Genomic DNA, 13976 nt, shown 5'->3' with positions numbered 1-13976 from the left:
CCCAGATGATTATGAGGGTGGTACCTATGACAGAAAGAGGAATGGGGTGACTATGGGGGAAAGATGCTAAATTCAGTTTTAAGTATGTTTATCTGAAGTGCTAGTAGGGCAATCAAAAGAAAAGTCTCAAATGTAATGGGAAATACAGAAATAGCATTCAGAATAGAGGACAATACTAGAGGTTTAGATAAGGAGCCCAGCTACAGTAAATTGATAGTTAAGGCTATGAAAATAAATACATTCTACAAGGGAAACAGGAAAAGGCAGAGAATTGAACTGAAACAATTAGTTGGGAGGAAAAGGAATGGAGCCCAGCAAAAGAGACATGCCCGAGAAGACTAATACCACATTCACAATCTTTAAAAAGTCCAATTCTATAGTATTACATATTCTAGTTTACCTTCACAATGGGTGACTTCACCATAAGAAACTTACTATGAAGAGCCTTATAGACAAGGGAAGTATAAGAAATTATTTTAAAAATTATTTTGAGGTATAATTTACATTCAACAAAATACACAGATCTTAGGTGCTCATTCAATGATTAAAATATTGATTTAAGTGCTTGTTCAAGTATAAAAAATGAGTTTTGGCAATTGCATGTGCCTATATAACCGTCACCCCAAACAAGGTGGAGAATATATCCATCATTCCAGAGAATTATTTCAATTCACCATTCTCCCCTCCACCCCCATCATTTTCTGACTTCTATCAGCATAGATGAGTTTTCCTGGTTTTAGGCTTTAAATAATGGATAATTAAGTATCCATTCTTTTGTGTCTGGCTTCTTTCATACAACATGTTTCTGAGGCTCACCCATGTTGTTGAGTGTTATCAACAGCTTTTTCTTTTTATTGATGAGTAGTATTTCATTGCATGAATATACCACAACAGGAGAATGTTTATCCATTCTCCTGTTGATGAATATCTGGGATGTTTCCAGGTTGGAGCTATTATGAATGAGGCTGTCATGATCATTCAGGTAAAGTCTTCTGGGGAACATGTGTTTTCATTTCTCTTGACATAACACCTCATAGGAAACTGCCAACATTTCTCCAGAGTGTTCACATAATTTTATATCCCCACCAACAAGTAAAAGATCCAGTTGCTCTACAATCTCACCGATCTTTGGTATTGTCAGTGTATTTGACTTTAGCCCTTTTAGGGGGTGTGAATGACATCTCACTGTAGAGACGATTAATGATAAGCACCTTTTTATACTTTTAAAAAAATTGAGGTATAGTTGATGTACACACCTTTTCATGTTCTTAATTGGCTATTCTTTATCTTCTTTTGTGAAATGTCTGTTCAAGTTCTTTGGCCATTTTATTTTATTTTTAGTTATTTATTTTTGGCTGCATGGGGTCTCCGTTGCTGTGCGTGGGCTTTCTCTAGTTGTGGTGAGCGGGCTCTACTCTTCATTGTGGTGCATGGGCTTCTCATGGCAGTGGCTTCTCTTGTTGCGGAGCACAGGCTCTAGGCGCGCGGGCTTCAGTAGTTGTGGCATGTGGGCTCAGTAGTTGTGGCTCACGGGCTCTAGAGCGCAGGCTCAGTAGTTGTGGTGCCTGGGCTCAGTTGCTCCGCGGCGTGTGGGATCTTCCCGGACCAGGGCTCAAACCTGTGTCCCCTGCATTGGCAGGTGGGTTCTTAACCACTGCGCCACCAGGGAAGTCCTCTTTGGCCATTTTAAAAAGCAACTTTATTGAGGTATAATTTACATATCACATAAAATTGTTCTGCTTGAAAAAATGTACAATTCATTGATTTTTAATAATTTACTGAGTTGTGCAACCATCACCACAATCCAGTTCTGGGAAATTTCCATCACCTCAATAAGATCCCTTGTGTGGTTTACAATTAATCTCTATTCCCTTCCTTAGCACTGGGCAACCACTAATCTACTTTGGCTCTATAGATTTGCCTATTCTGGACATTTCATATGAATGAAATCATGCAATACTTGATCTTCTGTGTCTAGTTTCTTTCACTTGGCATAACATTTTTTGAGGTTCATTCATATTGTAGTATGTATAGTATTTCATTTCTTTTTATTGCTGAACAATATTCCATTGTATGATTACACCACATTTTATTTATCCATTCATTGTTTGATGAACATCTGAGTTGTTTCCACTTTTTAGCTATTATGAATAGCGCTACTACGAATATTTACATTCAAGTGTTTGTGTGGATATATGTTTTCATTCCTCTCGGGTAGATATCTAGGAATGGAAGTGCTAGGTGATATGGTAAATTTATATTTAACCTTTTAAGAAACTGCCAAACTGCTTTTCAAAGCAGTTGTACTATTTTACATTCTGCACAGCAATATACAAGGGTTACTGTTTTTCTCCATCTTTGCTAATCTCAAAATCATGAAGATATTCTCCTAAATTTTCTTCCAAAAGCTTTAGGGTTCTAGCTTTGAGCCATCTCAAATTATTTTTTGTACATGAAGTAAGGATATAGTTGAAGTTCATTTCTCTTTATGAATATCCAATTGTTCCAGCACCATTTGTTAGAGATTTTCCTCCCCTCACTGAACTGACTTGGCACCTTGTCTGCAAATTAAGTGATCACATATGTGTGCATCTATTTCTGGATTCTCTTATGCTGTTCCACTGATCCATTTTCTAGCCTATGGATAGACGACATTCTTGATTACTGTAGCTTTATAGTACGTCTTCAAATCTGGTAGCCTAAGTCCTTTATCTTTGTCCTTTTTAAAGTCTAACTAGAGTCTTTGTACAGTATTTCCATGTATATTTTAGAATCAGTTTGTCAGTTTCTTAAAAACAGACTTTTAGAATTTTGATTGGGATTGTATTGAATCTAGATATCAATTTAGGGAGAATGAACATCATTAACAATATGTGTTATCCTACCTACATAGTATATCAATGGGCACAGTATATCTCTTCAATTATTTTAGGTCTTCATTAATTTATTTCAGTGATGTTTTGTAGTTTTTAGTGTAGAGGACTTGCACATCTTTCAGTAGATTTGCTCCAAGGTATCTTTTTTTAATATCATTACAAATAAATTTTAAATATTTCATTTTCCAATTGTTTATTCCTAGAAAAATTCTATCATGCTGAACAAAATATGTATCAATTCTGCTTAAATGTTTTTCATAGACTGGAATTCAATCTATAGGAGGACTATCTGACTTTCATTCTAATCCATTCATTTTTTTTTTTAAAATGAAGGTAAATAATTTCTGATGAGTCATACAAAATCAATGCAAATTTTATTCATCTACACTCTATATTCAAGAAGGCACAGCAAACATTTTGGTTGGGGTAAATTCTATACTTATTTGTAAGACTATACCATTAAATAGAACCTGTAACATACAAGACAGACAAGCATTATTATCTAATAATTCGCAGAGAGATAATTTTTCTACCAAGCAGTAAAAATTGTGTCTGGGTGAGAGGTATATTAAAGACTTTCACTGAGTTTCTATTGCTGCTGTAAATGGCAAAGGATTATAAATACTGGCATATCTATCCTAGTGATACTAAATTAAATATATTTTTGAGATTAGCAGGTATGATAAGGCTACCCTGTGGTTGAGAATGCACCTAACTTATTAAACTATTTATTTAGAATTTTAAAAGTTTGTTTTAAAACAAAGTTAAAAAAATGGCAAATTCATTTTTATTAAGGTTTTTTTTTTAAAAGGATTTAATTGTATACTTCTCAAAAAAAGAGAAATAAAGACTCTCACAAAATTAGATGCAATGACATAATGACCAGAATCAGCTGATTATGATATCCACCCACTCCGTATGTGCTTATGCACATTATGGTTTGTTTAGGATTTTGGAAAACTTATTATCTAAGCAAGAAGAGCAAGAAGGGATAAAGAGAATAAGTATGATATAAAAGGTTTCTGAATCTCTACCTCCATCTTCACAGTCTTCAGGGGCTTTGGCTTTCTTACAAAGACGAGGATCCAACCAGGTGGTTGTCTTGGTATTGTGGCTGTTGAACAAAGATTTCAATTAGAAACAGTAAAATAAAGAGGGAGAAAAGTATTTCAAAAGCAAAGACGAAAAGTGACTAAAAGGTATATGATGTTTGAACATTTATCTCCTACAGGCTTCATTTGTACACCTCTGATTCAACAGTCCTGTTGTTCTCAGTCTATTACTTCAAAACTGCCACAGAGGAAATGTAATGCTAGAGGCACTAATTTGAGAATGAAAACTCTAAAGAAGGGATAAAATGTTAAGTGCATAATAACAGATGCTTATCTAAGCAGTCAAAAATGTTTCAGAGGGTGGGCACATGGCCCCATACTGTGCATTATCTTAGCCAAAAACGCTGCCCTGAAAACCCTGTTTACTTGCTGGCTGAATTCCTTCCTCTCTCCCTCCAAAAACACTATATTTCTTAGGTGCCTGTGATGTGTGGGCATTGTGCTGAGGACTGAGAATATAGAGATGAACAAACAATCAGATAGAGTCTCTGCCCTCACTGGGACTCTTTAAAAATAAAAGAGTTAAATAAAATAAAAAGTTTTAAAGTGTCTGTTTCTGGGACTTCCCTGGTGGTCCAGTGGTTAAGACTCCACGTTCCCAATTCAGGGGCCCGGGTTCGATCCCTAGTCAGGGAACTAGATCCTGCATTCGGCAACTAAGAGCCCATGTGCTGCAACTAAGACCCGGAGCAGGTCAGACCCAGGTCACCATGCAGTAAATACTAATGCTAAAACAAAGCCATCACACTGCTGAGTAGACAGTGTTATAGTTTAAGTATCTGAAATATGAGGATCTTAAAGAAAGAAAAATCCTGTAAGAAAATATATACGAAGGCAATAAAATATAAATTAAAGTTATTATTGAAGCAGTGGGAAAATAACAATGTGATCAAAGGATCTTTTCTTGGTGTTTCCAATTTGAGATTAATTCACTAATCTCTATGTTGATCTCTAGGTCTGAAAATATTTAATTCAGTTAATAAATATGGCCCCCTTCCAAATGATGGTAATTTATGAAATGCTCATTAAGTTGGACACTCTACCCAAAAGGTTAAAAAAAAAAAAGGCAAAGCAAAATATCCTTTATTCCTTGCATTTTTCATTATTAGTGATAAATCTGTTTTTAATCCTCCTGTTTTTTATAAAACCAGACGTCAAATACAATATTCCTTTATCCAAATCAAATAAAAATGAAATATCATCCAGGGAAACAATCAGATTAAGAATCAATTGTAACTTTTATGAAAAATATTTTTAAAGAAAGAAAAAAGAAATGGAAGGCTTGTGAAATGAGGTTAAGAAAATTTAAAGGCAAGTCTCACAGTGGCAGGGCACATTAGAAAAGATACAGACATGTGCTTACTCAATGAAGTAGATCATCCCCGTATCGGTGTAGGCCATTTCCCAGTTTTTGGGCAGCGGTTCCAGATTCTCGTCTCTCATCATATAATTTCTAAAGTCCATGGAACTATTTGTTTGGTTGTAACTTGGGACAGTCTTTATCCAATCAGACGACTCAGAATGCCTCTCTCTGTTTTCTGCTATTCCAACAGAACAGCGTGAGAAGTAGATAAAGTTACATTCTCTTCAAACAGCCTTAATTCTAACAAAATGCCAAATATATATTGCAAATTTCCTTGTCTACTATGTCCACATTCTGCTATAACTTTTGAAAAAACAAATAAACACACTGATTTTCTTTTAATTTGCTAAGTGACATTAACCCTGTACAGCACCTCTGATGCTAGTCAGGGAAAGAAGCAAAAAAACAACAATAGAATCAATTCTGTATATACTAAATATAGATCAATCAATATTATACTAAAACAACAGCCACAGCAGCACCTATACAGTTCTTTTATGTGACAGGCTCTATTTTCAGCACTTTACATATATTAACTCATAATTCTCACAGCAACCCTGTGAGTATATATTATTACTATTGCCATTTTATAGAAGAGGAAACTAAGGCCCAACAAGGTTAATAAGTTAATTTAGTCAAGGTTACACAGCTAATAAACAGCAAAGCTAGGATTTGAATTTAAAGGGTCCATGTTCTTAACTGCTTTATCAAGCTGCCTTGTGCACATTTAACACAGGCCTTTAAAATAATACTAATTTTTAAAAATTAAACTCAATAGACTTACTGTTGTTAAATATAATTCTCTGTTGGTAATATTAAAATCCTTTTAGAGTTCCAAAGTCCACAATGTAGGTAAGAATACTAAAATTTGGTGACTCTCTAGGGGGTTCACAATTCATGCACTTAAAACTTATTTCTAGAACTTAAAAGATAATATAACTGTAATAACTCCAAACTTTGGGCAATGCTTCAGTATCAGAGACTCTTAGAAGAGGCCTTAGGTATCATTATATGTCATTCTTTATAGTACTTCCACTCCAACCATCCTTTATCTAACCAAGTTCTATAATCCACTAATCCTACTTACTGCCTTTCACTGTTCCTCACCCCGATCCATGCCCTAGCCATGTCCTCACTGCCCTACTTACCCAACTTAAATTCCATGATCAACCACTATACTCACTCCCTTGTAAATACTCCTGATTCCTTTTTCCCTACTTTACTTCACCATACTTGACTGGCTGAACTATAATTCTACTTAAATCTTACTCTCCACATACTCCTTGCCAGTATATGTAGCTGAATGCAGGCGATAGTAACTACTTCACTTTTAACTCATGATCAGTAGCCTCAAGAGGGCATTTAATGATGTATGACAATCATAGGGCATTTCTTTAGTCCATTCGCTCTGACTCTCCTAGATAACGATTTCATACCTTCCTTCTCCTTAAATCTTCTCCTACTTCTGCCTTATCCCTAATCTCATTTGATGACCTTGTTTCCTATTTCACTGAGAAAATAGATGCAAGCAGAACTTCCACAAATTCCCACCATTATATCTACATAGCAACTGTGCCCATTTTACTCTACCTTCTGTTACAATGGAAGAACTAACTGTGTTTCTAAGCAGATATCTCTATCCCCTCTTGCCTACACACAAGAGGGAGTGTACAAACTGCCTCCCACACACTCTTGGATACACTCCCTTTAAATATTAACAATGAAGAGTCTGGAACACCTGGTTTAACAGCTGTCTTACATGACAAACATAAACTATGGAGCTTACAGATGGGTTTACCTCTAAGGCAACTGCAGTGCTCACTGAAAGGCTCTGCATTAGGAAGTAAAAAAAAGGGCATTTTCTTTTCCTTCAAATTAAGAACATATAAATTCCCATTTGGGGACAGAGTCATGGTTTCTAATCCCAGTCTTAAGCATTTAAAAATGTCAACATAATTTTGAGGGAGAGTAAAGCTGACATCAAAATCAAAAGTCTCTAGGATATGATGACTTCCCTTAACAACTCTAAAGAATTAGATATGAATTCACCTAAACCTTTTTAGACCCGTTTTCACCAAAATATATTGGTGTAATTCATTGAGCATATCTGCGACACAACAATGTGAGATGTTAGGACCATAAAACAGGACTCACACTCTGGAGGGGGACACAAGCAATGAATGTATTAAAACAATAGATAATAGCAAATTTTAATAACTGATAAAGGAAAACAACAGGATACTTTGGGAAAATGATATGGTAATGGATTCTGCAAATTTGAAGATATAATCAAATTTTTTCATTTATTAGTACAACAAAAATATTTTTTTAGCTTCTACTATGTGCTAAACATGGTTTATGGCTCAAGAAATAGCACAATGAACAAAACAAGCAAAAATTCCAACCCTTATGAACCTTATATTCTAGTGTTTTGAATGGAATTATTATCATAAATAGCACTGAAATCAGTTCTGCTGTGATTCCGTGGTTTCCTATTTATACTCTTAACTAGCAGTATAAGAATCTCCTAAGCCAGGGGTCTCAACCTCCAACCCCCGGACCTCTGACTGGTACAAGTCCATGGCCTGTTAGGAACCGGGCCGCACAGCAGGAGGTGAGGTGAGGGGCGGGTGAGTGAGCGAAGCTTCATCTGTATTTACAGCCGCTCCCCATCACTCACATTACCGCCTGAACTCCGCCTCCTGTCAGATCAGCGGCGGCATTAGATTCTCTTAGGAGCGCGAACCCTACTGTGAACTGCACATGCGGGGGATTTAGGTTGCGCACTCCTAATGAGAATCCAATGCTTGATGATCTGAGGTGGAGCTGAGGTGGTGATACTAGCGCTGGGGAGCGGCTGCAAATACAGATTATCATTAGCAGAGAACTTTGACTGCACAGAGACCATAATAAATCAAGGTACTTGAATCATCCCGAAACCATCCCCCGACTCCGCCCCAGTCCGTGGAAAAATTGTCTTCCATGAAACCAGTCCCTGGTACCAAAAAGATTGGGGACTGCTGTCCTAAGCAATCACTACATTATTTAGGGGTACCCAAAAGGAGAAGATTCTCCACCACTAAATTTCTGTTGGTTTTGCATTTAATGAAAAATATGACAGTCAAGTTTGGAAATTTTCTTTGAGTGATTCAGAATTTAAACTCAAAATATTGCTAACAAACCTTTCAGATAATATTTTTTAGCATACTTCTAAATCTTTGTTTTGGTTGAAGGCTATATCTTAAAACGTCTACATTTTGTTCTAATTCTGTAGAGTAGGACTTAGGCCAACAAGATTCCCATATGCAAGCACCAGAAATGAATCTCAAATCTTTTAGGCAGCAGGGTAATGGCATATTGTATTATTATCAATACTAATGATAGTTTATAATTGATTTATCAAAACTGCCACTAATGATAGTTTATAATTGATTTATCAAAACTGCCACTTGGAGCAACTCACTTCAGCTTACAAGATGGTCAACAGAGATACACTGTTTCACACAAAACCTTAAAAAAAAACCCTGAGAATCCCATCACTTTCTTTGCATGTGCTTTGTGGAAAATTTTACTACTTCCAATTCAGTGTCATATTAAAGTCAACCTTGAGGATCAGCCAGAAGTTGTTTACCTACTGACGAACCTGCATTTCCACTACCGTTAACAGCTTCCTTGTCTTCATCTTCTTCCTCTTCAGGAAGAGAACTGTCCATTCTTTCCATCTTGCTGACAGATGTAGTTCGTTTTCTTTGGGATTCTGTGTCAAACTCATTATCAAAGAGGACCTGATCAACTGGATCTGGCTGGAAAGGGCTGGGTTCTGCTGGAGGCTTGGGAGTTCCATAGAAGTTTCCTGAAGTGGACAAAATAACAGCTGCTGAAAGTGTTGAATGCTGAATTGAGAGTCAGAACAAAATGATCTAGTGTATGTCTCTGCCCTGTTATCTTATACGGAAGTTTTTGAATACCCACCGTTGGCTAAAAGGAGGCCAAAGCACTTTTTCTTGGGAGAGGAGGAGACAGAAAGACCAGGAAGAACTTATTTCTCAAGTGCCCTAACACTATATACTATCTAACATTATCTAACACTTTAAGACTATTTGTACCTAAGGCCAGGAAGTTGACTTTACGTATGTAGGTTAGTTATTCCTACAGGGCTTGCTTTGCATGAGTTCTATATTAGGGCCTAATTTCTGAATTTAAATGCATCAATGCTCTTGTGTAAGACTAACTGGCATAAAAAGTGGGAGTAAAGGAGGAGAAAACTAACTCAAATAATTTTGTTCTGATATGTAACATAATGAACTATTTTGGTAAAATAAGGAAATATGCAGGCAAAGGATAAAGCTAAGAACCAACCAGTCTGTTCTGAAATGTAGGCTGCTTATGTAAAAGTAATTTTTTAAAAGTTTTTCTGAGCATTTTAATTATATCATTTTATCTGGCAATTTATTGAATAGAGAATTTATTAGCATAACTCAATATTGGCTTACTCTCAGGAAAGCAAGAAATACTTTAATATGTTGTCTTGTAAATCAGTAATTTTTGCAGTAAAAATGAATGTCCCAGAATAGAATGAAAACAACTGAGTATCTGCTCAGTTTTCCATGTAGTCCCCAATAGGCAGCCACGTACGATGGAAAATGTTCAGTGGGTCCAGCTACGTTAAAAGTTCGTGGCTCCTGCTAGTTTTGACCTTATATCAACCACTATGCTGATGTTATAGAAAGAGAAACATGGACAGGGAATAAAATACTCATCATCTTCTTCTTTTATTTTTAAAAAAATCTCCAAATTCCTTGGCTCCTAAGGAGGTAATTAAGATGCTCATTCATATACAGTAAATTAATGGGGTATATAATGGATTATTTTTCCAAGATGAAAAAAAAACAACAACAACAACATAGGTTGTTCACCACATCAGTGAGGCAAATCTACAAATAACATGGTTTACCTTAAGTCGTGCTTGCTTTGAGGGGGGAAGTATTAAGATAAATTCTTTGGAAATTTGACTTCGGGAGTTAATTGTCATTAAAATACTCAAGACAATGGAATCAAAATAATAAGCCTTTTCAACCACATCTTGCCTCTCCCCACTCAACTATTCCCTTGCTTCCAAACCCACGTTTGAAATGGAGTTACTCCTGTCATGCAGATGGATGGAAAGCTTCATATTAAAACAGACTAAGAGGATCTCTGCAAACTTTCTGGCCCATAAGTAAAGCAAGGACCAATGAAAAAGCCAGTTCACATTTCTCTGGGACAAAGGGCACAGAAATGCTCCAAACAGAGGTTTGGTTGGGGAATAGGATGCTCTAGGATCTCATTTTTTCCTGCATTACGTCCAATAATCATCCAAGAAATTTGGATGTACCATGAAAAAGTTAAAAGTCCACTTTTACTTTTTTTTTTTTTTTTTTCAGTTTTTCTAAGGACGGTAGTTTTACAGGAAACACTAGAAACAGATTTTACTGTGTATTCTTAGTAATTATTATCTGACTCTAGGGTAAAAATTAGAGAAATTCAGGATATTGTGATTGTTATATCCATAATCACTGATAAGAATTTAGAACTTCATAATAAATTCTGGCAGTTTCCTTATTTTTAAAAAATTATTGGCTTAGATTAAAAAAGAAAACTAGCATTGCTTATAAGTAAATTGGATCTATTTTTCTTGAATTGTTGGTAAATATCAAGATTTCAGCTATTGGAAGGTTCAGAATTACAAGGTTTGTGAACCTTGACTATAGTTATTCACAGAACAAGTTTTTCATCTTTTTGAAGCTGTTTTGGAGCTTTTTCTTTTTCTCCTTTTTCTTTTCTGAAGGGTTTTCATTTTTACAATAGAACAGTCAACCATTACATATTTTAAACCTATATAAAATCACATACAATAGTGTTAGAATAGTATTAGAAACTTATTTACTTATTTATTTACACATCCCCAGATACTAACTTCTGCCAGATTCCTTTCAGGTCTCCCCTTTTTCCCTCTTTAATGACACACATATACAGTCACATATATAATTAAAGCCCTAATTTCCTGTCTCTGTTCTTCCCACTCTCTCCCCGAGTTATCCTTATGTTGGTATATGTCATTTCCCTGCATATTATGTACATCTAGGACACATGTATATGCATACATAACATAGAAATACTATTGTTTTAATAAAAGCTTCATGGAGTGTTTATGACATTTCATATCTTTTTTTCTAAACAGTATACTGTCCGTATCCTTTTGCAACCTTCTTTTTATACAACTGTATTTCTAAGACTTTTTCCTGTTGATACATGTAGATTCTAGTCACCTAACTGTTATATAATAGTCCATTTTTATGAACAAATTAAAATGTATTTTATTAATTCCTCTACTAAAAGAGAGTTGGTTGCATTCCCTTATTGTTTCAAATGACGCTAGAATGACTATTCGGGTACATGTCTGCATATGTACATAGACAAGGGTTTTTCTATAGCAGGCATCCAGAGAGGGAACTGCTAGGTCAGAGTTAGGTGCATGTTTGAATTTACTAGCTATTGCCAAGATGCTCTCCAAAGGGATTGTATCATTATATACTCTCACCAGCTGTGTATGGGGCTTTGCATTTCCCACAATTATCAGACTTTAAAATTTCTGTCAATCTTATGGGTGTGAAATGGTGGATGACTGTTCATGTCTTAACAGAAGCAAATGTAGAGGAATATCTTTGTGATCTAAGGGCAGAGAACGACTTCTTAAACGAAACTTCAAAGCATAAATCGTAAGGAAAACTGATAAATCTGACAGATGAAAGTTAAGGATTTCTGTTTAATGAAGAAACACAGGACAAGGTTATTAGGTGACAGAATGGGAGAAAATATCTATATCCAATAAGGGATTAATATCTAAATATCTAAGGAATGTCTACAAACTGGAATGTGATTGAGATTCCACTTTTTAAAAAATGGACAAAGCAAATGAATAGATAATTTGCATTAGTCCAAGAAAACTAACAAGCATATGAAAAGATGCTCAAACTCTCTGACTACCAGAGAAACTAAAATTAAAATGAGATACCACATCTACAACCATCAGATTGGCAAAATTATAAAGCTGGACGATGCCAAGTGTTGAGGAGTACGTGGAGTCATTACTATATCTGCCACAGAACCAAATCCCTATGGCACTGCTGATGGGAATAGAGACTGCAGAGCTACCCAAAACTACTTCATCACATTAACTATAGGTATACCTTATAACCCAACAATTGGATACATATTCCACAGACATTCTCACACAGGTCTGTAAGAAGACGTGTGTGAGGATGTTGCAGATTTATCTGTGGTGATGAGGAGTTGCAGGCAATCTGCAAGTCCGTCACTAGGAGAATGGTTAGGTAGTGGATTCACAACATGGAGTACTGTGCAGCAGTTAAAAAACAATGAATTACATGCAAATACAGTACAGCAACATGGATGAATCTAAAAAAACACAGTAATAAGTGAAAACAGTTAATAACTAATGAGATACATTTAGAACATGGTCCAGATGTAAATAATAAATACATGTACACAAGACACAATATACATTTTGCAAGAACACATGCAAACAAAAACATATACATTAAACACATCAGAATGGTCGCCTGTAAGAGGGAGGTGAATGAGAGCAGGCTATTTACATAAAAGTAAAAAATAAGCGGCTGTCATTTCCTCTGAGAAGTCTCCACTGGCCATCTTATCTAAATAAGATATTCCTATTATTTCCTTTAAATCCCTTGTTTTTGTTTCCTTCATAACATCTCAATTTGGTTATTTTGTTTTTTGACTGCCTTCCCCACTAAGATAGAGGATTTATGAAGGCAGTTATCATTTCAATATTGCTCAGCACAGCATCTCTAGCCCCTCTGATAGTGCTTGGCACATAGTATGAAAGAAGGATCAAATACATTAATAAATGAATAAATGAGTCATGGGAGCTAAGCCCAGAAAGGGTGGCTGGGTCAAACTTAGCAGACAAAAGGAAATCATTAAAGATTCTGAAGGAGAGAGACATGACCAGAACTGCACTTGAGGAGGACTAGCATAGTAGCAACGAGCAGGGGGGATTGGTGAGAGGGAAGAGACTGGAACAAATGAGATCAACTGCGATAGCCAGCATGAGCTAGTCCAGTGAGCCTGCAATGAGGTGATGAAAGTACAAAGAAAGGCAGTGCAAAAGCTGCTACAAAGGAAGAAATGACTAGATTTGGTAACACACTAGATGAAAACTGTGAGAAAAAGAAAGAAGTAAATGAAGACTCCCCTGTTTTGAGTTCTTGGTGCAGCTAAAGAGAGAAATTATTCTTTTGGATAGAGCACAAATGCATATTTGGATATGCTGAATTCATGGTTAGATACTTACTGAACACCATCTCTAGGCACTGAAGATAATATTGAGTAAGAAAGACATGATATCTGCTTTCACAGAGCTTGTGAAAAAGGCAATTATAATAGCTGATAAAGCAATGATGGAAAAGTACAGGGTGCTATGGGAGTGCACAAGCTTGCCAGTGAAGAGTGTTAGATAAAGAAAAAAAAAAAAAGATCTAACAAAGAATCATTTAAAAGTTGAAATTGATCTTAAATCAGTACTTCCTAGAATCAAGT

At 35.8% G+C, this 13976-nt stretch overlaps 1 protein-coding gene across 5 annotated transcripts in view; it reads right to left on the bottom strand.

Annotated features, from left to right (window-relative positions):
* The window catches only part of MAGI3 (membrane associated guanylate kinase, WW and PDZ domain containing 3), a 260158-nt gene that overhangs the window by 67524 nt on the left and 178658 nt on the right, over positions 1 to 13976 (bottom strand). For 2 of the 5 annotated variants that reach the window (XM_057544916.1, XM_057544921.1), the window contains exons 4-6: positions 8983 to 9204; positions 5352 to 5529; positions 3911 to 3990 (exon numbers count right to left, since the gene is read on the bottom strand). In XM_057544916.1, coding sequence (XP_057400899.1) covers positions 3911 to 3990; positions 5352 to 5529; positions 8983 to 9204 — 480 coding nt within the window. The remainder of the gene's footprint in view (positions 1 to 3910; positions 3991 to 5351; positions 5530 to 8982; positions 9205 to 13976) is intronic. The other 3 variants (XM_007169373.3, XM_057544923.1, XM_007169372.3) reach the window with 2 other exon arrangements.

Source organism: Balaenoptera acutorostrata, chromosome 1 (assembly GCF_949987535.1).
Source record: "Balaenoptera acutorostrata chromosome 1, mBalAcu1.1, whole genome shotgun sequence".
Lineage (NCBI taxonomy): Eukaryota > Metazoa > Chordata > Mammalia > Artiodactyla > Balaenopteridae > Balaenoptera > Balaenoptera acutorostrata.
Note: the sequence above shows the minus strand (reverse complement) of the source record. Positions and strands in the feature narration are given on the sequence as shown.